The 22,882-nt window shown below is 37.2% G+C and overlaps 2 protein-coding genes across 2 annotated transcripts in view; both read right to left on the bottom strand.

Moving 5' to 3' along the window:
• RABGAP1 (RAB GTPase activating protein 1) overlaps positions 1-22,882 on the bottom strand; it is a 130,542-nt gene that overhangs the window by 46,835 nt on the left and 60,825 nt on the right. The window contains exons 12-13 of the mRNA XM_081104111.1: positions 20,360-20,453; positions 13,642-13,792 (exon numbers count right to left, since the gene is read on the bottom strand). Coding sequence (XP_080960237.1) covers positions 13,642-13,792; positions 20,360-20,453 — 245 coding nt within the window. The remainder of the gene's footprint in view (positions 1-13,641; positions 13,793-20,359; positions 20,454-22,882) is intronic.
• On the bottom strand, positions 3,135-6,108 carry GPR21 (G protein-coupled receptor 21). The gene has a single exon (XM_081102892.1). It carries the CDS (start codon positions 5,838-5,840, stop codon positions 4,791-4,793), a length of 1,050 nt encoding a protein of 349 aa, XP_080959018.1. The 5' UTR covers positions 5,841-6,108; the 3' UTR covers positions 3,135-4,790.

Raw genomic sequence — 22,882 nt, 5'->3', positions numbered from 1 at the left:
TGTTTCACTATCTGGCCTACTTCAATTTTATCTTCCAACTTGTCTAATTTTTTAGTAGTCTGATTACACTTTAAATCTCAAGAGCTCTTTCTCATTATCTTTGTATTTTGGGGGTTTTTTTGTTTGTTTTTGTGTGGGCTTTTTTTTTTTTTATTGCATCCTACTCTCTTTTAGTGGATCCAAAATCTCTGGAAATGTTATACTTGATATTTTTTTGAAGTTTTCGCTAGTGACTTGCATTGTTTTCTTTCCTCTGATTTCTTTTGTTCTGGGCTCTGTGTTTTATGTGAAAAGATTTTCTCAAAAGACCAGTGATCTCTGGCTGACTGCTAATATTAACCCTTTGCGGTCGTTTATCTACTCTCAGCCACCAAAGCTTTTTTACTGTTCCGGTCGTATGTCTGCTCTCAGCCACCACAGCAAGGAACCGTACGAATCTTAACTCTATTCATTCATGTATCAGTTCATAATTTCTCTGAAAGCTCTTAAGTGTCTAAGCAACCTTGTCACGAACCAAAACACTGCCCTGACAAATCGGAGATATCGAAACTCAATATAAACAAACGCGGTCATTCCACACTCGCCAGGCAAAACACCGTGGCGAGTCAGTCGCCTTTTGAGAGTGAAGAAATCGACAAGCTTCAGAGATACTTCGCAGAATTTCAAATAAAGCTTTACAAATTACGTTTAACTGTAATTAGGCATTCTCGCTTGTTAAGATATTTCAAAATAATACTCCCAAATGGCAAAAAGAAAGTTACCGAAAGAAGCGTACTGCGAATCTGAAAGTAACGATGAAGAGTTTTATTTTGGCACCTTGAATACTGACTCTGACGCAGAAAGTGATAACGTTTGTAGTGATTCTACTAGTAGTGACGTAGTTCCAAAAAAGAATTAATAAATCTTGTTTATCCTTCATAATCTTGCATGTTATGTATCACTGCTCTTTCAATGGAAATTAATTCCGACCAGTACGACACCCATGTCCAAATTTAATAGGACCGCAAGGGGTTAAAAGCAAAGGACTAAAAAACGAACTAGTAATAGTAACCCAGATTTTCTGATTATCAGTTCAAAGTTCAGTTTAAGCATATTGTGATACCATTGTCTCCCAAATTTTGAAGACAAGCCAAATTACTTATTTACAGCCATAGAAAAATTGTATAGACCATTCTCAGAGTCTGCAAAATATACTAATATATATATTTAATATTTAGTATTTCTTAAACCTAACATGAAAAAATCAATACATAGACTAATTAATGAAGACTTTTAACAACTCTCATCATGCCACAATTCTCCATCCTTAAACTTCCCCAAATCTGCTCATATAACAGGAAGTTTTGGTTTGCCAATAATTTGTTTAACAAATCTTTAATGATACAAAAACACATAGTCAGTGAAATTAAAACATTTCCCACAAAACCACTGTGCAGATTTTAAAATCAAAGCTAAAAACCTTCAAAAACTCTCTGAGAGCCTGCAACCTTGTTGCTTTATTTTCAAGTTCAGAGAGGTGGACAATGCATTTATATCACAAAAATTCAAGTTTTTCCAATCCTTAAAACAGAGAACACTATTCAAGTAAAAAGGAAACGCCATTGTAAAATTACAGGCTCAAAATGGAATTTATCCCGCGATAAAGCCTAAAGAAAACCCTTTCCAAAATGGAATTTAGGGTGATTCAACAGGTCCATGAAAAATTTAAATATCTATTCTGGTGTAAGGTAGTTCTTTTATTAAAGTGGAGCATTTGTCTTTTTGTAATTGCTTTTCTGCTCTAAGGGGAAAAAATACACCGTCACTGAAATTAATCATTGTATAAAAACCACACAACTAATTTACAAATACAACAATTAGTATGATCTTATTTTAAAATGTGTTATGAAATAATTCTGACACAATCACCAAAAGCTCATGCTGCCTCATATATCAGTCATATACCATATAAAGTTAAACGTGCTGTACTGCCAAAGCCCAAGGTAATTGGAGTCTAAAAATATACTTTTTTCTCATTCTGAACTAGTCAGATTGGTATTTAACCCAAACATCGAATGTTGCATTAAATATGGCAGAAAAACAAGATTACTTAAATACAAACTCTCCAAATGTATCCCATAGAAACTGCCCCCTGCCACAGAAGACTGAATCCAAGCATATCCCCATTTCACCAACATACACACATATACACAGGAAAATAAAAATAAAACAGCAACACAGACAATAAATGTGAGAATAGAACTGATACCTGGAAGAAACTATAGAATTCATACAGACAGTCCAATGAAGACAAGATAAACTAAAAAAACATCTGATATTAAGTATCATTGGCAAGGGGATTAGGAGCTTTATTTTTTCTTTAAATTACTCAATCTACTTAGTTTCTACTTCAGTTTTAGACTAAGACACTGATAGTTTCTAATGTGAAAAAAAAAAAACAATACCTCTATGACATCTAAATTTGGTATTAGAACAAAAATGTAAAAATCTATTAACAAAGACTCTTATTAAAAAAGAGTTCTTTCCAGTCACTAAAAACCAACTTGATTAGCCATTTCCAGAAAGTTAAGCAGAAATTTTATTTTTTTTTCCATTTTCACAAGATGGAACCCTATTGAAGGGAAAGATTAAAAGGACTCTCAGTCCACCAAAAAGTAAAATCTACTCAGAGTCTTTAAAATTCCCATATTTGCTTAACGAAAAGTTCTCAAGCTAACTCTGCAAATTTGAACAGATTAAATTCTCCAGCATACATGAAAAAAATTTTTTAGAACTGTGCTACTTAAAGAAGAATGTGCACAACTGCTTTTTTGGAATTCAAAAGAAAAGGTTTTCCACTTGACCTGGCAATTTAAAGACTTTGCTAACTTAACCTGCAATTTCAATATGAATTCTAAATTTTGAAACAACTTAGAATCAAATTTTCCAATATACAATATAAAGAGCAAGCAAGTTTTAGGGAAGTACTCAGAATCTTAAGTTTAAATTTTATATATTATTTAATCACTAAAATAATTTAAATAGAACACATTTAAGTTAAAAATAAATCAATATCTAAAACCTAAAATCATAAAGCTGCCCTTTATTTTATTTTATTTTATTTTTTTAATATATTTTATTGATTTTTTACAGAGAGGAAGGGAGAGAGATAGAGAGTTAGAAACATCGATGAGAGAGAAACATCGATCAGCTGCCTCCTGCACATCTCCCACTGGGGATATGCCCACAACCCAGGTACATGCCCTTGACCGGAATCGAACCTGGGACCTTTCAGTCCGCAGGCCGATGCTCTATCCACTGAGCCAAACCGGTTTCGGCTGCCCTTTATTTTAAAAGGGGTAAGAACTTTCCTCATATTATGATGGAAAACCAAAGCATTATCTGCCTATATTGTAAATATCCATGTCCTTTATTAGATTCAAAAATCTACTTTCACTTATGTCCCTTGGGTTTCTTCCATCTTCCATCTCACTAAACATCACTATAGCATTCAGATTACAACTTCTAGCCAAAGTCAAAGATCACACAAGTTCCCTCAAGGCTTCCAAAACATTAAAACCAGCAGATAAGTCAAGGAATACTCATTCCTGGAGCTGCTGGGAAACCCTTCTCTCCTTTCAGAAAATAAACCTCTTGCTATAAAGATAATCATCTAAGAACAAAACATCACTACTACATACAAATACACTGCATTCTCAATTAATAATTCTATACAATAATAAAATCCTACAGATTTGGCTAGTACTTTGGCTTAAAAAGAAAAGAAAAAGACTATTAAGAAAGTAACTGTATCCAAAGGATTACAGCAGTAAAGGAGACATAGACAAATCAGAATTTCTCCTCTTATGCAAATGTAGACTCCTTAACACTAACTAAAAGAATTCTTTAAAAAAGAATTAGTTGCTACTTTAGTAGTTGATTCCATTTAACCACAAAGAGAACATCTCAATTAATCCTCTTCTATTTTAAAAATGAACTAGTTAAATGTACATTTTACTGTAAAAGTGAAATCTAACTCAATTCAAATATTCTCAATACACATATACACAAAGGCATGTGCAAAAATACTGTAATCACTTTCAATGCACACATTTCTTTAGATCTCTCAAACATGACACAAAAAGTAGCTCAGTTCTTCATAAATTGTCTAGTATTTGACTGCATTTTTGCATCACTTTCATTGCAAAATTCTAAAATTAGTTAGTTGTCCACATTATTCACTGTATTGAGAATTCTCTCAAGAGAATAAGACATAAAACATTTGGATATCTAAATGACAGTGCTGAAACTTGCAGTGTTATACGTAGGCATACATAAACAAAATTTTAAAACCCTGTTAATTCATCACCGTATTTTAATATTTGCTGTTAAAAGAAACCAATTGCATATGAAGCCCAAACAACTGGAATAAACCCAGAAGAGCCACAAGAAAATGATGGTATTTTAAAATGGTGACGCTTTTCACACCCATGTTTAGTCATGCCAGCCGGAGAGGTGTGAGATATGACTTTATTCATTTTAAATCTGAGAATTTCAGTCATTTCCATGGCATTACAAAAATTGGAACCAAGAGCAATTTATCTTCATGGTCCTGATTCTTCTGATTTAAAAGCACTTTTAAAGAAAAATCATTTCTGCAAACTTAGGTTTTTTTGGATGGATTGTTTCCTATTGCTCAAATTATTTTGTCCCAGATTTTCTAGTGAACAAGGAATACAAAGAGAGAAAAAGGGACCCCCCCTCTGCCCTCTCCCCACACATACATACAATGACCCAATATCTGAACCTCTTTAGACATGGCATCCATTAAGAGGGCCTTTGCTCCTAACTGTGTAAGGGTCCTTAGCTATGACCTGACTTGCGCAAGAAGTACACATAGCCCCCGAGAGGCGCTTTAGTCCCCTTTGGAAGACACTGTTGGAGAGACTATAAATGACACAGTTGCAGAAACTGTTACTAATGGCAAGCCAGGTGGTCAAGAAGGAGGCGAAGCGGTTGCTGTGGCCAGTGGAGCTCTCCAACAAGAAGTAGACGATGTATGGCAACCAGAGGATGTAAAACACACTAGTAATCCGGAACAGAACCATGGCATAGCGCTTGTCGGGACAGGCCTGCACCTCCCCAGTCTCCCCACTCTGGCTGCTGAAGCGAGCTTGCCTTTCGCTGATTTCCTTTGTGTGCTGTTGGCAGATGCGGAAAATGTTGAAATAAGTGAAGCACACAATGAGTGCTGCTGGGGCATATAACATCATCACGATGAACAGGGTGAAGTAGGGGTCGGTGAGCCAGGACTCTGCACACCACTGAAACACATCTCCATGATATCCAGGTTTGCCCCAGTGGAAAAAGGAAGGCAGAAAGACCAGGATGGAATATAACCAAATCAGGAAAATACACAGGCGTAGTCTCCAGGGTGTAACCAGGGTGTTATAGGTTAAAGGTTTAGTGATGGCAATATATCTATCGATGCTGATACAGGCCAGAGAGGTCATGGAGACACTCTTCAGAACTGATACTATAAAACCAAACACCTGGCAAGTCAAGGACTCCTCTACTGGAAGCGGGTAGTGGAGGAGTGACAAAGAAGGAACCAGGCAGCTGACTCCAACCAACAGGTCAGCATATGCCATAGTCTGGATAAAATAACTTGTAGTGTGGTGGTTCAACAAAGGAGCACAGTGAAATACAAAAATCACAATGATGTTGCCAGAAATAATCAATACAGTTAGAAACACAATAATCAACACTTCCAAAAGGCAAAAATCGACAGTTTCCAAATAGCCAAATGCCAAGAGACAAAAAGGGTGGTTGCTCTGATTACCATCCAAGGTGGAGTTCATCTTGAGCTCAGGAGTAATCTCTCACTTCATGCTGCCGCTTGGCCGCTGCCAACAGTTCAAAGGAGCAGCTGCTGTCATTGCGGTCAGCTCTGTGTGTTTGTAATAACGCCCAAGGAGCCTCAGTCCCCAGGCTCACGATGGTGCTGCTCTGATGCATTGCCTGCAGTACAATCCCCCTTTAAATCCTTGGAATAGGGAGAGCCAGCAGCCGTAGTCTGGCCAGTCCCAGACGCGGCCATAGTATCAGGTTTACCATACACATAGTGCCAGGGGAGTAAAGCAAATGCTGGGTACAATGTCTTCAGGCCAATGAGGGTAGGGAGTAGGGGCAGAAGAGAAGGGAAGAAAATTAGGAGCTTCAGCAGGAGTTGTAATGAGTCTCCTCTGAACAGCTGATAGAAGAAAAGGAGAGAGCATTTTACATTATGCATCCCAATAAAAAAAAATCAAAGAATCTGGCTAGCTCAGGCTATCATCCCTCCCACTCCATTCCACCCCACCCCGTACTACCCTCAGTAGCACCCCACATAACTAACTGGTCCTTACTGTACAGAGGAGGTGCAGCAACAGCAAGCTTTCATGATAAACAAAACAAAAAATAAAACGAGTCAATTGCAATCAGAACAATCTATCCCCATTTTCCCTTCATTGGAGCTTTTTAGGGGAGAAAAGGAAATCTGCTTATTGGATTTCTAAAAACATTTTACCATAATTACCATGAATAAAATAACTTATTTTCTTGATTCCCGTGTAATATCTTGCCTCTTTCAAAACATTTCAACAGAATTTATCTGTCTAGCTCAATTTCAGAATGTTACCTGTAATTCTGCATGCTGCAATCCAAACAAAAGCCACAAAACATCCTTAACAGAAAGCCTTGCAAAGCAGGAATGTGCCTCAGCCTGGTTTACTGCAGAACTGAGACGCGGAGGGAGGGGATAAAGGAGTAGGAGGGGAACTGGGGAGAGAGGGGGCTTGGGAAAGGGAAGCAGTGGGGGAGGGGAAAGAAAATGCCTGTGCAGGCACACACTCTGGCATCTTCAGCAGCTCATTCGGATTCATCACCAGAGAGGCACTCCCCGATTTCCAGACCGCACAGTGGGGGAATAACTGAACACGCCTGCAGCGCAGTGTTTCAAAGCTGTTTCCTCGTCTCACTGGAATCCCCCCTTTTGGTAGAGGAACATAACTCAAACTGCCAGTAAGGAGAAGGGGTAGTAACCCGAACAGAGAGCCAGCCCGGGATTTAAACTGAAACACCCTGCCAGAGGGGTAATGCTGAGAGAAAATTCCTATTTCCTTGTAGCATTTTCCCAAGGAACGAAGAGCAATGTTAAAGAATGAAAGTGTGTTAAGAGTGCAAGGCAACTGAGGAATCAATTCAGCAGCACAAGAAGTTCTAGCTAAAAGGCTAAATATTCAGCATTAATTTTCTCTCATGATTCACTGGATATTGACCAATATTAAGAAAGATGACCAAAATAACAAGCAAACTTAAAAATCAAGAGAATTTTACCCTTGTGTACACACAAAAGAGGAATTTTATTATTCCTGTATTTTACACTACCTTAGTTTCAAGATTCCTCGTCTTGCTTCTAGTTTGCTGAGACACAGTACACAAACATATAACAAAAGATGGAAAAGTAAAGGTACCGTTTCCACCAGGCTTGAAAATTAGAGGAAGTTCCATGGTATAAATTAGCCTTTGTATCTCAGAATACGCAATCTTGTTTGTGCCTACTTAAAACAATGCAAAGTGAGATTTTATTGTGGCTCTTCTGGTAATGTTATGAATGACGACAAATTTCAGCTAATTAGAAAATGCTTATTTTTAGTATCTTTTCCTCCAAGTGTCTCTGGATTTTCAATTCATCCTTCTCAATAAAGTTCCACAGACCCAACAGAGTAAAAGAAAATAAACAACAGTTGGTACTTGAAAGCATTCCAGAAGGTATGCATACCTGAGTGGAGATATATGTTATGTGATCCAATTTGCATTTTTTATTTGTTTCACACACATGCTTTCTCATTGCAGGCAAATGGGTAGCCATAACCAGAACTCAATTAATTACATTTCAAGATCTGAAGCACTACACTTATACAAAGGCAAGAAACTAAAAAACCTATTGAGAAGAAGCCTGACAGCCATTTTGGACAGGTCTTATTGGAAAACATGGCAAAGTGTGGCATAGTAAAAGGACCAGTGGACTGAACACTCATCTAGTTCAAATCCTAGCTCTGATATTACTTAGCCTCTCTCAGACTCAGTTTTCTCATCTGTAAAATGAGGATCATACTACCTATTTCATGGGATTGTTGTAAAATAAAGGAGACTTCCCAATATTTATCACACAGGGAGTATACAACTTTACTTTTTTCTCACGCAATTAAAATAACCTGTGCTTTCCTACCAATCATGTTGCATTGCTTGAGGCTAGGCTCCTGAATCTAAAGTGCCCTCTCTTACTGTGACTGCCCAGTCTAAGGCACACACAGTTATTATGATACTTTCTGAGGCCAGTGAAGGTACCTGAGAATGTGATATGGCATCAATTATTCCCTCTACACAAATGATTTCTCTGCCTGTGTCACCAGCCATAAATTCATCCCCAAGCTCCCTTTTCCATCTATAATTTACCGGCTGTCACACAACTACAAGACCTAGATGTCCTGTTGAGATTTCAACCAGAGCACTCAAAATTAATTTCCCCACCAACTAAGCCTGTCTTGTTCTTCCCAATGTTTTAGGCACTCAAGAATGAAACTTAGAAATCATTTTGACCACTCTCTCTCAATACACTGTTCTTAGGCACCATTTCCTAGAAATCTATTTCTACAACAGCTCTCAAATTCACTTCCTCTTCAGTTTTTACTACTTTACATTAGGCCATCATTAAATATCATCTAGACTTCTAATCTTACTCATTTTTCTAGTATATTTATTTCTGCCTGATTGAATATCCAGCACCATATACTTTATTACAGTACTCCACTGTTCAAGAAGAGTCAATGGCTCTCAATTGCCTTTCCAATCTGATACCACTATTCTACATCCCCCCAAACAGCTTGAGCTCCAGCCAAACCATTCGTCACAGACTGTATTTTTGAACTCCCATTTTTGAGTGCTTAAGAAATATTAAATGAAAATAAGGAAGCTTTAGTTCAATAAATAGAAAAGGCATTTGCCAAAGTCAGGAGTCCAGTCTTTTCCAACTCCTTGTGAATTTGGCCATGTAACTTACTATCTCTACATCCCAGGTTACTCATGTTTAAAACTAGATGGTTATGCTGATAAAAATATATTACATTGGCTGATGACTTGAAAGAATTAAAAATGTAATAAAAGTGCAATAAAACTACAAGCTGTTATAATACCACCATTACTACAAGAATAGGTCTTCTAAATATTTTTTATTTAAAAATGTAATAAAAGTGCAATAAAACTACAAGCTGTTATACTACCACCATTAGTACAAGAATAGGTCTTCTAAATATTTTTTATTTTAAACCAGTCTTTGGAACTGTAATCAAAATAGTCATATAAAAACAAACAAACAAACAAACAACCCTGATAGCCACACTTTATCAAATCAGTCAAGAGTTAAATGTTTTATTTTGAAAAAAAAAAAAATATTTATGAAAGGGGGCAATAAATCTATGTCCTCGCAAAGACCTACATATACATTTATTTCCTTTTTAAAACTAATGCAGTCTCATGATGTATTTGATTTTTATGAAAGAGAATAAATATTTCTGCATATACATAACTGGAAGGAAATTCATTAAAATTCAACTCTACTTTTCATTGATAGTTGGATTACAAGTGATTTTTTATTTTCTCCTTTATGGTTTTCTTTATTTTATAAATTTCCCAATTTCTATGTATTATTTAATGGGTTTATTTTGTGTTTTGTTTTTAAAAAAACAGCCAAAATAATATATAATATGTCGCTTTGAGAAAGGTAACAAAAAAACCTGGCTGCAAGGTTTTTTTTGGCCTTCACTCTATAAATCAAGTCACTCTTTTCTCCTCCTTTAAATTTAGTCTTTGAAGGAGCTAAGCCAAAAAACCCCTCCAAGGTAATATTATATGTGAAATTTCAAAATATACAGCATGCATCTGGCAAAGAACCCAAGTCCAGAATAAATAACTTCCAAAAATTAGTAATAAATAAATAGATAAATAAATAAATATACACACACACACACACACACACACACATATACATATATATGAAAATTACATATGAAAATAGTATGTACACATCCTGCTGTCTTGGTCTGTTTGAGCCGCTACAACAAAATATCACAGACTGGATGACTTATAAACAGCAGGAATTTATTCCTCACAGTTCTGGAAGCTGGAAGTCCAAGATCGAGGCATCAGCACAGTTGGGTTCCTGTGAAGGCCCTCTTCTGGCTTGCAGGCTGTCAACTTCTTGCTGTGTCCTCACATGGTGGAAGTGGCAAGGGATCTTTCTAGAGCCTCTTTTATAAAGGCATTAATCCCTGTCATGGGGGATCTGCCCTCATAACCTAATCATATCCCAAAGGCCCCACCTCCTAATACCATTACCTTGGAGGTTAGGTTTCAACATATGAATTTTGAAAGACACAAATATTCAAACCATAGCATCTCCTATATTCAAAAATGTTCCTAAGCAACTTTCTTCATAATAAGCCAAAAAATGGGGGGGAACCCCACAAATATCTATAATAGCAGAATAGACTTTTTCAAAGTGTAGTTTGCTGATACAATGGAATAGTCTCAGGAATTTTTAAAAAATGAAAGCAAACAAAAAAACAGCTAATGAAACACTCAAAAAAATGACTGCATTTAAAGTAATACCAACTTGCATCAAATAACACTGTAGTGTAAAGAAATAAAAAACTGTTTTTGCCAATATTATGATAATTAAATAATTTGTATTTTCTGATCACCTACCAGCAATTTAAACTAACATACACATCATTAGAGACCTTTTTAGGTTCTAGTCATGTGCATGATAATCAAAGTTTAATGTGAAATACAAAGCACATGACATCAGCATATGTAAAACAATCAAATATATCAGGTTTGTTAATAGCAGATATTTTACACATCATGTAATTATCAAATTCCTATTAAAAAAACAGACTTCCACATTTTCATGGAACCAGAAAAATAGAATACTTCATGTTTTACAAATTATCTGTATGAATGGCCCCACCAACAATATTTAAGAAATAATTTTTGGCCAAACATTTCAAAGGACTTCAAAAGAGGAACTAGAAAGATAGTTAGAACTGAGAATTATACACCCAAAATATGATTTTCCAATAAAGGAAAAAATCAACTTGACAATTAAAATGACTACATGTGACATACCTCACTTCCACTCATACTATGAGCACAATGGTCTTCCATCTTTCCAGGCTTGGGGAGCTCTTTTCTGAAACCCATCTTAAATGTGATGTTCCTGATAATCTCCTGTTCTCCCAGGCTGAATTTATCACTTTTGATGGCTCCAACTGTACTTTTTCAGACTATCATATGACATATGTCTATCACATGACGGTTATTTCTATGTTTGATCTCCTCACTCCAGCATTAGGGTTGTAATACAGGCACTCAATAGATGCTGGTTAAACAATTATATCAACACTAGAGGCCTGGTGCACGGATTCATGCACATGGAAAGGAAATTAATTAGAAGGTGGCTGGTGGGGGTGGGACTGGGCCAGATGGGCTGGACACGCCCTGGAGCCCGAAGGGCATCTGCAGAGTGAGTGGGATCCCTCCGACAGGTGGGGTCCCTCAACCTGGCCTGCAGGGATCAGGCCGAAACGGGCAGTCCGACATCCCCCAAGGAGTCCCTGAGTGTGAGAGGGCGCTCTGCAAAGTTGCTGTCACTCAGCAGCTCCTGCGTTAAGCATCTGGCCCCTGGTGGTCAGTGCACATCATACCTTGGTTGGCCAGTCACTTAGCCTTTTATATATATAGTAGATAATGGAAGGGATTAGACTATTAGTTTTTTATTATTATTATTATTATTTTTTATTGCTTAAAGTATTACAAAGAGTATTACATATGTCTCCTTCCCCCCCCCGCCCCCCCCGCACTTGACAATCCCCTGGCCTCCCCTACCCCCCAATGTCTTATGTCCATTGGTTATGCTTATATGCATGCATACAAGTCCTTTGGTTGATCTCTTACCCACCCCCCTCCTGCCCTCCCACCCTCCCCGGCCTTCCTGCTGTAGTTTGACAGTCTGTTCGAGGCAGCTCTGCCTCTGTATCTATTTTTGTTCATAAGTTTATAATGGTCTTTATTATCCAGAAATGAGTGAGATCATGTGGTATTTTTCCTTCACTGACTGGCGTATTTCACTTAGCATAATGCTCTCCAGTTCCATCCATGCTGTTGCAAATGGTAAGAGTTCCTTCTTTTTTACAGCAGCATAGTATTCCATCATGTAGGTGTACCACAGTTTTCTAATCCATTCATCTACAGATGGGCACTTAGGCTGTTTCCAGATCTTAGCTATGGTGAATTGTGCTGCTATGAACATAGGGGTGCACATATCCTTTCTGATTGGTGTTTTAGACTATTAGTTCTTGAAAGAAAACACATCTGACAAGAAATAAGATGATGAGAAGGGACACTAATATTTTGAGCAAATCAGTCTCATTTTCTGGTGTGGAAAGATCCAATTTCATGTTCAAATGCTGTACTTCCCTTAAAGTTTTTAAATAAAAATCTTATAGAGGTATTACTCATCTCTTATAAGGTGTCCATACATTTTTAAAAGAAGTCCCACCTTTTGTCACATTGAATAATTATCATACATTATTCGAATTCTGAGAAATTCACTCATAACCCAGGTTTGGGATTTACATAGCACTGGAGAAATTGCTTCCTAAATATAAACATTTCAAGAATTTGAGGAAATAAAAATTAAAACCAATAACATGGTTACATAGGCACAAAGCATTACCTAACCTTGCAGAAAATTCTTTTTCAAATTCTTATATTCTTTTGCAAGAAACAGTTTTTGTTACTTTGCTTACAAAACCTTGAAGAATGCATGAATTTGAGATGGGGATACTAAAAAAATGAGAATTCTTCAACTTAGAAAAATAAGCTAAAAGGAAATATGGTTTAAGGTAACAGAACTATATTCTTCCAATTGCAGAAACTAGAAGTAGACCTTACCTTACAAAGAGTACAATTCTGTGACATGTAAAAAGGATTAAAATAAACAAAAGAAAGTTTTTGCACAATGCATAGCACAACTGATCTAACTAAAAATGGAATGGAATGCAATTATGGTAAAAAAAAAAAAAGATTTAGGCCGAAACCGGTTTGGCTCGGTGGATAGAGCGTCGGCCTGCAGACTGAAAGGTCCTAGGTTCGATTCCGGTCAACGGCATGTACCTGGGTTGCGGGCACATCCCCAGTAGGAGATGTGCAGGAGGCGGCTGATCGATGTTTCTCTCTCATTGATGTTTCTAACTCTCTATCTCTCTCCCTTCCTCTCTGTAAAAAATCAATAAAATATATTTAAAAAAAAAAAAGATTTAGGTACACAATGGGTAGAGGACATCCTTTGCCCCTGAGGTGAAATTGGTCAAAGAAGAAAAACTATCCTTCTCCTTTGTGCCAACACTAGAAATAACTTTGGGCTAGAAGTATAAAAGTTCTAATCTATAAGGTAAAGGAATTATAAAGAAAATTATTGGAAATCAAATAGTCATAATGATCTTTTTGTAACAAATTTCCCAAAATATTAATGCTGAAGCTGAATCATCATCCCCTTACCTTTGTGATGAGAATTCGGTATTTTTCTACCAGGTGGTCATTGTTGTGACAACCTGCTAGCAGCTGCCAGACTTCTCCTCGAAGAGCTTCAGGAACACCGCTTCTTACTAAGGACGACAACTGCTTTGGTCTCACACTCAAGTTGAGATGCCTAAAAATAAAGCCATAACCCAGAAGTACATGAGAGTAAGATCCTCTAAAAATAGTTATTTTTATGAAAACTAAACTAAATGATTTATAAAGACTTAATAGTGATCACATACTAATAAAGAAAAAATAATACATAAAGCTGTTGAATTAAATGTGGCCAAGATAACTATAAAGGTTGGGTGGAGGAAAGAATACTGCAGTCAGGCTACTTCTTAAGTATCTTTAAATCATTGCTCAACTTAAAAAATAAAAAGAAAAGCAAAACTAGAAACTATAGCTTTATAGTTGTAGCTTATGTAAGATAAACAAAGCAAAATTCTCATCAGTGAGTAACAGCCAAAGATAAGTGCTTGACCCTGTATCAAAACTGACCAACTGTGTACTTATATGCTCTAAGTTAAAATAAATACTTAAAATAAACATAAAAATAAATACTTTCAGCAGCTTTTATGAAACCTTGCTTCAAGTGCCTTTTTTGAATGACTATGTTGATTAAGACAGTGTCTACACGCCGAAACCGGTTTGGCTCAGTGGATAGAGCATCGGCCTGCGGACTGAAAGGTCCCAGGTTCGATTCCGGTCAAGGGCATGTACCTGGGTTGCGGGCACATCCCCGGTGGGGGATGTGCAGGAGGCAGCTGATCGATGTTTCTCTCTCATCGATGTTTCTGACTCTCTATCTCTCTCCTTTCCTCTCTGTAAAAAAATCAATAAAATATTTAAAAAAAAAAGACAGTGTCTACTCTATAATAACATGAAAGCAGGTTGTTAAAGTCTTTAAGCTTCATCTTTCTTATCTATAAAATGGGGAAAAACTTATCTTGAAATTTCACTATCAATATACTGTTTCAATATACTAGGTTTTTTTGCACACAATTTTATTTGATCCTTATAACAAGCACCTGAAGTAGGTAGGAGTATCTTCAGTTTTACAAATGAAGAAAGAAATTCAGGGAAGTCAATTAAATGATTGACGTAGTCCTCAAACTCTAAGACCAATAAGTGTTCTATGTGCTATATCACACCTGCTTTGTGATTTAAAAGCCACCATTACTGGGTCAATAACGCAGGCTTCTGGCATGGAGAAGCTCCCGTGATTATCAGAAGTTACTGATATAAAATGACCACTGTCTATATATATTAAAGCCTAAGCAACCATTACGACCAGAACAACTGGCAGCTGGACACCCCCTCGCCCCCAAGGGGTCCCAGATTGCAAGAGGGCGCAGTTGCTATGATGTGCACTGACTACCTCGGGGCAGACACAACACAGGAGCTGCCTCCTGGTGGTGAGTGCACTCCCACAGGGGGAGTACCACTCAGCCAGAAGCAGGGCTCACAGCGCAGCTGCGGCAGTGGGAGCCTCTCCCAACTCTCACCAGCATTACCAAGTGGCAGTGGCAGGCGCAGCAGGCTGGGATGAGCGCAAGCAATGTAGCACCTGGCTTCAGCTCGGGCTCCTCCCTGGCCGCCTGCCGCTTGGCACACTGCTATATCCCCCAAGGGGTCCCAGATTGCAAGAGGGAGCAGGCCAGGCTAAGGGACCCATCCCCCACCCCCGTGCACAAATCTGTGCACCAGACCTCTAGTCAAAATATAAAAAGGTCTGAGACTTATCAAAATGTTCCCAGAATTCTAGCAGAATAATGCACAGTACACTGAAAAATTGTTAATTCTGTGATGCTAGTGCCCTAATGCAAGAGCCACAGACAATTCAATACAGTGTTGTCTTTGCTTAGAAATATATAGAGTTTGCAGCTCCGTGGAATCATAGAAGACACACTCAGGGGGCAGACTCAGTGAGCACCAAAGCCCCATCGAAGCAAGTCTAGCCCCAGAGGGGTGTCTCCAGCACTGAAGTTCTCCCACTGCAGACACAGCTGATTCTCACAGTCAATTGGCCTGGAGGTCAATTCCTCCCAGTGATACCTACAACAATCAAGGCTTAATTACAACAAGACTGTGCACAAAGCCCACAGGGGGGTGCACCAAGAGTGTCTACCTCAGGTAATTGGGACACTTAGCACAGAAAGGCACTCTATCGACACAGCGAAGCATAAAAAATGCCGAGACAAAGAAACAGGACACAAACGACAGAATTGGAGGAAAGTAAACTGTTGGATATAGACTCAAAACCACACTTTTAAGGTCTTTAAAGAACTGTCTAGAAGCCGCCAATAAATTTAATAAGGCCCTCGAAAAGACTGGTGAGACCGCCGATAAATGTAGTGAGATCCTCAAGAAGACTGGTGAAACCCTCGATGTTGTGATAAAGAACCAACTAGAAATTAAGCATACACTGACTGAAATAAAGAATATTATACAGACTCCCAATAGCAAACCAGAGGATCGCAAGAATCAAGTCAAATATTTGAAATACGAAGAAACAAAAAAAAAACACCCAACCGGAAAAGCAAAATGAAAAAAGAATCCAAAAATACGAAGATAGTGTAAGGAGCCTCTGGGACAACTTCAAGCGTACCAACATCCGAATTATAGGGGTGCCAGAAGAAGAGAGAGAGATATTGAAAACCTATTTGAAGAAATAATGACAGAAAATTACCCCTACCTGGTGAAAGAAATAGACTTACAAGTCCAGGAAGCGCAGAGAACCCCAAACAAAAGGAATCCAAAGAGGACCACACCAAGACACATCATAATTAAAATGCCAAGAGCAAAAGACAAAGAGAGAATCCTAAAAGCAGCAAGAGAAAGAAAATCAGTTACCTACAAGGGAGTACCCATACGACTGTCAGCTGATTTCTCAACAGAAACTTTGCAGGCCAGAAGGGAGTGGCAAGAAATATATGCCGAAACCGGTTTGGCTCAGTGGATAGAGCGTCGGCCTGCGGACTGAAAGGTCCCGGGTTCGATTCCGGTCAAGGGCATGTACCTGGGTTGCGGGCACATCTCCAGTAGGAGATGTGCAGGAGGGAGCTGGTCGATGTTTCTCTCTCATCGATGTTTCTGACTCTCTATCTCTCTCCCTTCCTCTCTGTAAAAAATCAATAAAAAAAAAAAAAAGAAATATTCAAAGTGATGAATACCAAGAACCTACAACCAAGACTACTTTATCCAGCAAAGCTATCATTCAGAAGTGAAGGCCAGATAAAGAGCTTCACAGATAAGAAAAAGCTAAAGGAGTTCATCACCACCAAACCAGTATTATATGAAATGCTGAAAGGTATTCTTTAAGAAGAGGAAGAAGAAGAAAAAGGTAAAGGTACAAATTATGAACAACAAATACACATCTATCAACAAGTGAATCTAAAAATCAAGTGAATAAATAATCTGTTGAACAGTATGAACTGGTGATTGTAATAGAATCAGGGACATAGAAAGGGAATGGACTGACTATTCTTGGGGGGGAAAGGGGTGTGGGGGTGAGGGAAGAGATTGGACAATAATCGTGCACCTATGGATGAGGACAGTGGGTGTGGAGTAAGGGCGGAGGGTGGGGTGGGAACTGGGTGGAGGGGAGTTATGGTGGGAAAAAAGAGTAACTAATGTAATAATCTGAACAATAAAGATTTAATTAAAAAAAGAAATGTAAATATAAATACGTGTACACACACACACACACACACACACACACACATATATATATATATATATATATATATATACTGGTAGCAAAAAGAACAAAAGTGATTCTGCTGATTAATTCTAGAATTGGCACACTGTCTTGGGCCAAATCCAGCCTTCCACCTATTTCTATAAATCAACTTCTTTGAAACAGCCATTTTTATTTGTTTATGTATTATCTATGACTGCCTTCTCACTACAATACCAGAGTTGAGTAGTTGTAATAGAAACAATCTGGCTGCAAAGTCTAAAGTATTTACAGTATTGGCCTTTTACAGAAAAAAATAAACCTAACCTTAAGTTTATTTGCTAACCCTACCTTAATTATATTGGTAAAAATTTCAGAATAATTTTATGTCATTGATACCATTAACTTTAGTGTTCCCATCCCCTAAGAGTCACATTAAAAATAAACTTGAGAATTAGAGAGCTCAAAGATATTATTGCTAACAGGGCCACTAAAATCTAATGTAGAGTTAAATAAACTAGCTTTGGGATTAAACTTTAGACTATTAAAAATTTGGGGCTTGCAATTTACTAACTAGAATTGCTGATTTAATATCTGAGCCAGTTTCCTCATCTATAAAAAGGAGTACTAGTTCATAATACTGTGATTGTGGAGACAGAGTACATAACATTGCACAGTGCCTAGCATATGGTACATTCATTAGTTTTTTGTTTTTAAATATCTTTTTTATTGATTTCAGAGAGGAATGGAGAGGGAGGGAGAAAGAGAGAAACATCAATGATGAGAGGGAATCATTGATCGGCTGCCTCCTGCAAAGCCCACACTAAGGATTGAGCCCGCAACTCGGGCATGTGCCCTGACTGGGAATCGAACCAAGACCTCCTGGTTCATAAGTCGACGCTCAACCACTGAGCCACACTGACTGGACTCATTAGTTCTTACTACAATCACTACTACCACAACATCCATTATTTTTAATCCACAATAATTCTGAGTGCTAGTTTTATAGACGTGTATGATATAAATGAAGAAAGACTCAGAAGAGTTAAGTGACTTGCCTAAGACAATACAGCTTAGAGGCAGGACAGGTAGTCTGTGAAGCCTTGTCTACCAAGTTCTAAAATTCCATAATATTGTGACACTTCCTATCTATAGAACACATATAATAATGATTAAAAATACAATTAAATGAATTGAGGAGAAACTATATTATGATTTCTGAAGACATGACTGAAAACCAGCAAAAACAGTTTAAACACGCTGAATACAGTTTAGATAGATGTAAACTCAGTTAATATATTTGAGGGAGTTGAAGAAGGACCTAATTAAATGAATTAACAAAATGAATAAACAAAGCTTGATAAGACAAATTCCAAGCAACTGTATAAAATACTGGTGAGTTCATCTAACAAAGCTAGAGTCTTTGCTATATCTAAATGACTTTAAATGCACTATTATATAACTATTCAAGACTCAATTACATTTCTATTTCCAGCAGAAACCTTTTTATTCAGATGAAATTCCTGCCAACAGCAGTCCAAACACACCAAAGTCACTGAACTGAAAATATAATTGTGACGAGAACATCAGCAGGTTTGTCTCCTGATCGCTAAAGGAATAGCAAAAATAAATTAGAACTATTCCCCTGGGGGCTTTTGCAGAGTTCACTGATTAAAACTACTTATGGAAAGACAAACCAGGCTTTGGTTCATATTTTCCTCCTGCACACATTTGACATTTCCCAATAAGAAGAGTATTTTCCCAAAAGTATAAGGCATTGTGAGTATGCTAGGAGCAGATGATGGCCATCTGTAGTCCTGTCCCTTAAGGGCATGGTTTTTAAAAATGGGAAGACAGTTTTACTAAGAATAGAGTGAAAGGCTTCAACAGTTAAAATGTCTGAGAAAAATCAAACCCCAAAGTAATAGGCCCATGGGGTGCTTATATGACAACCCTAATAATCAGAAAGTCTGAAACAGAGAAGTGAAACGATCACTTTCGAGCTCAGATTTTTTCAGCATATCCTGGCCTCCTACACAGAGGGAAAAAGAAATGACATAAACGTCTCACCAAACTGACTTACCCGAGTGTCTCTGGTTTCATTAATAAATACCTGAAGGCAGTATATTCTTTTTAGACAGTCTATAGCAGCGATTTTCAACCTTCTTCATTTCATGGCACACATACACTAATTACTAACATTCTGCAACACACCAAAAAATATATTTTTGCCAATCTGACAAAAATAGGTATAATTTTGACTCATTCAGACTAGATGCTATTGTTTTGTTGTATGTTGTCAATTTTTATTTGACAATCTAAGTGAAGAGAGGTCAGTGCCCAATTAAATAGATTGGTTTTGCATGTTTTAAAAATTCTTGCATAACACCAGTTGAAAATCGCTGGTCTACAGAATAGCGTTTCTTGACCTTATTGTCAAGCTATCTCTTGAGCTGATGAGAAGTTCCTAAATTTTATAAGTGTTAATAGGAAAAGTAATTGGTAGAGCAGTTAATATATACTATGTTCAAAAGAGAATATATATATATATATATATATATATATATATATATATATATATAAAACGTTCATAACATTCTGCTCTGTCACCTTAGGGACATAGCACAAATAAAAAGAAAATCCCACCTGGGGTCTGATCTGTAGCTCTGTATGTTGTGTGAGCGTCCTCTACACTTCACTGATTATTTTGCATTGACTAACTATTGTGTATTTTCTTAACCAGTCAGTGGTTCCTAGCCTCTTCAATATAAAGGATCTCTGTCCTTAATCATTCTCACTATGGACTCCATGTTTGAATAAATGTTTTCTACAGCAATGAAAATTTATTAGGTTTCTAATATTCCAAACACGGATTTCAGATCTTCACTACTACCTTCAAAAACTCCAAAAACAGAGGATTCTAGAACGTTAACCTTATACCTAGATTTCTATTATTGGTTCTAAAAGTTAACATAATAGAATTGCAGATGAAAAAGGAGAACTATTCTAACTTACCATTTTGACAGTAGTTCTCCCCATGTTTCAAGAATTTTTTCTGCACATTCTTTGGATACATCGCCGGATCCACTCAATAGGGGTTCATCATTATCTTTAATAAACAAAACACACACAGAAAGATAACAGAAGTGGCTATGCTACCCAGAAGAATGACATGGAAATGGAACAAATTTGAAAGATTTCACAGGAAGCATAATTTTTCTTTTAGTATACAGGTATAAATACAAAGAAAATAAAAATGATCTTAGATGGACTGTTGTTGTAATCTATCATTCTCTTGCTTTCCATACAATAAACAATGTAATTGTATATTGACATTTGTTTACATAAAAACATCAAGAGTTAAAGCGTAGTCCTGGCCACTGTGGCTCAGTTGGTTGGAGCATCGTCCCATGAACCAGAGGTCTTGGGTTCGATTCCTGATGGGGCACATGACTAGGTTACAGATTCAGGGAGTGTGCGGGAGGCAATCGATTGATGTATCTCTTTCTCCCTCCCTCCCTCTCTAAAATGAATTTTTAAAAAAAGAGCTAAAGCTTCATTATGATCTAATCTATATTAAAAAAAGAGTCTGGAGTGAACTATGCTAAGAATTAGTAATTACTGCCTCTGAATGATGGAGTTATATTTTTTCTCTTTTATGTTTTCCTGATTTTCTACAACGGCATACATTAATTTATAATATAAAGCACAAAACTATTAAAAAAGACCAAATGAATCATTTCAAATGTAATTAAAGTAAATAGGAAAAGTAAATTCAAATATAAATTCTAAGATTGTAAGATATGAAGACAGTGAAAAAAGTGACACGGATTAAAGCATGTGAAAGGTACTGAAAAGTGTAATGAAAGTGGGGGGAAATAAGGATTCAGTATATACTTAATCAACCCTCTTTTGTTAAGACACTTGGGGAGTTTTCAACTTTTTGCTACAAATAGAATCAAGATGAACATATCTTGTTGTTTTCGCTGGGTATATGCCCAGAAGTGAACTTCCTGGGTTTAAAAAAAAAAAAGTGCATACTTTTAAGGGTTTTGAAGCTTACTGACCAACTGCCTTTCAAAATGGTTTTAATAATTTATATTTCTACTGGTTCAGTACAACAGTACTTGTTTTCATACGTCCTCACTACGGTTTTTCTACATTTTCTGGTTTAACTTTCCTTAACAAAGTTTGGGACTTTACATGCCTGATAATTAAATTATAAACTGATTTTTTTTTCAAGACTCAGAAATCCATGATACTTGTTATTAATCTTTCTTACATTTGCTTTGGGCATTATCTGTTTAGATGATGAGATAGGGAAGAGGTCACACTGAATGTGAGATGTCTGGTGTAGATGGATGAATAAGGAAAAAAGAAAGGCTTGAGGGCACTAAGATAAACTTGTATAGTACTTTACTATTTGCCAGAATTGGCCCAACTTTCTAATGCCTCAACTAATTCTCTACTCATTAAAATGTCAATATGATACAACTCTTTGGGAGAAGGCAGCTACAAAAATGTACTAAAATTTACAAGATGACAATTCCTTCAATCTTACAAAATTTTCTTTTATTGTTTTGGATGCTTTCAACAAATCTGGATAGTAGTTTGAAATCTGTGTTTAGAGCTCCATGCACCTAAGAGTGAGGAGTGAGCAGGCAGTTTCAGTCACAGGATGTTTCTGAACACAACCTCCCCCCACCCCACCAGTCCTAAATAACTGCTGACTTTCTGCCCTGTAAGCACAAATGTCCTATGGATAAGGAGCCCCTGTAGAAGACTGAAGCCATTTCTTTCCAGGGAGCTAACAGATCACAATATGACTGTTTCCCTGGTTTGTGTACCGGGTTAGAAAGAATTAAAAGATGGCACGGCTACACAGTCTCCTTCAGTCCCAATCAGCACGGTATATATACCGAGAATTGTTAAACACCAGGGAAACAACGTGGGGCAAAGAAGGACACACTCTCTTCCTTCACAGAGCTTGTGCTCTAAGTGTTTCCATTTCTGCCATGATGTCATTAGTCCTTATCTCTCCCTAGTTAATTAGTACTTCTGAACCCCCTCTATTATATTATAAAATCTATGCCAGCTATAGATGAGAACTAGATGTCAGTCCTAATGCTATGGTTTAGCTGGGCCCAAATTTCTTTTTAACTGGCAGATACTCTTTAAATCTCTAGTATGGAGACTTGAGCATTCTCTGGTTTCACAATAGTGTCTTTCCTAAATTTGGTGGTTTTTGTTTTTATTGCTGAGCTTAAGTGGAGGTAACTTTTACTTGCTTTTCCATGTTAAGCAGCATTGACCTAGAGGGGACTCTACAAGTCTTAAGACCGCCAGTATATACAGCAGACAATATCAAACAGCAGGAACAAGTTCACCTTTCCCAGTTTTAACACAGGAGTGAAGTTGGCTTTGCAAGGAGACTCTGAATTGTACCAGTGACTTCTCCAAAAATAATACATATGCTTTATTTGCACTTCAAAAATACTACATGTGACCCAAATGCACAGAAATTTTGACAGACTAGAG

This window comes from Myotis nattereri (genome assembly GCF_964212035.1).
Source record: "Myotis nattereri genome assembly, chromosome: 12".
NCBI classification, from domain to species: Eukaryota; Metazoa; Chordata; class Mammalia; order Chiroptera; family Vespertilionidae; genus Myotis; species Myotis nattereri.
Note: the sequence above shows the minus strand (reverse complement) of the source record. Positions and strands in the feature narration are given on the sequence as shown.

Excerpts from the sequence above, each read along its gene's own strand:
- GPR21 (XM_081102892.1), bottom strand. The coding sequence starts at position 5,840 with ATGAACTCCACCTTGGATGGTAATCAGAGCAACCACCCTTTTTGTCTC.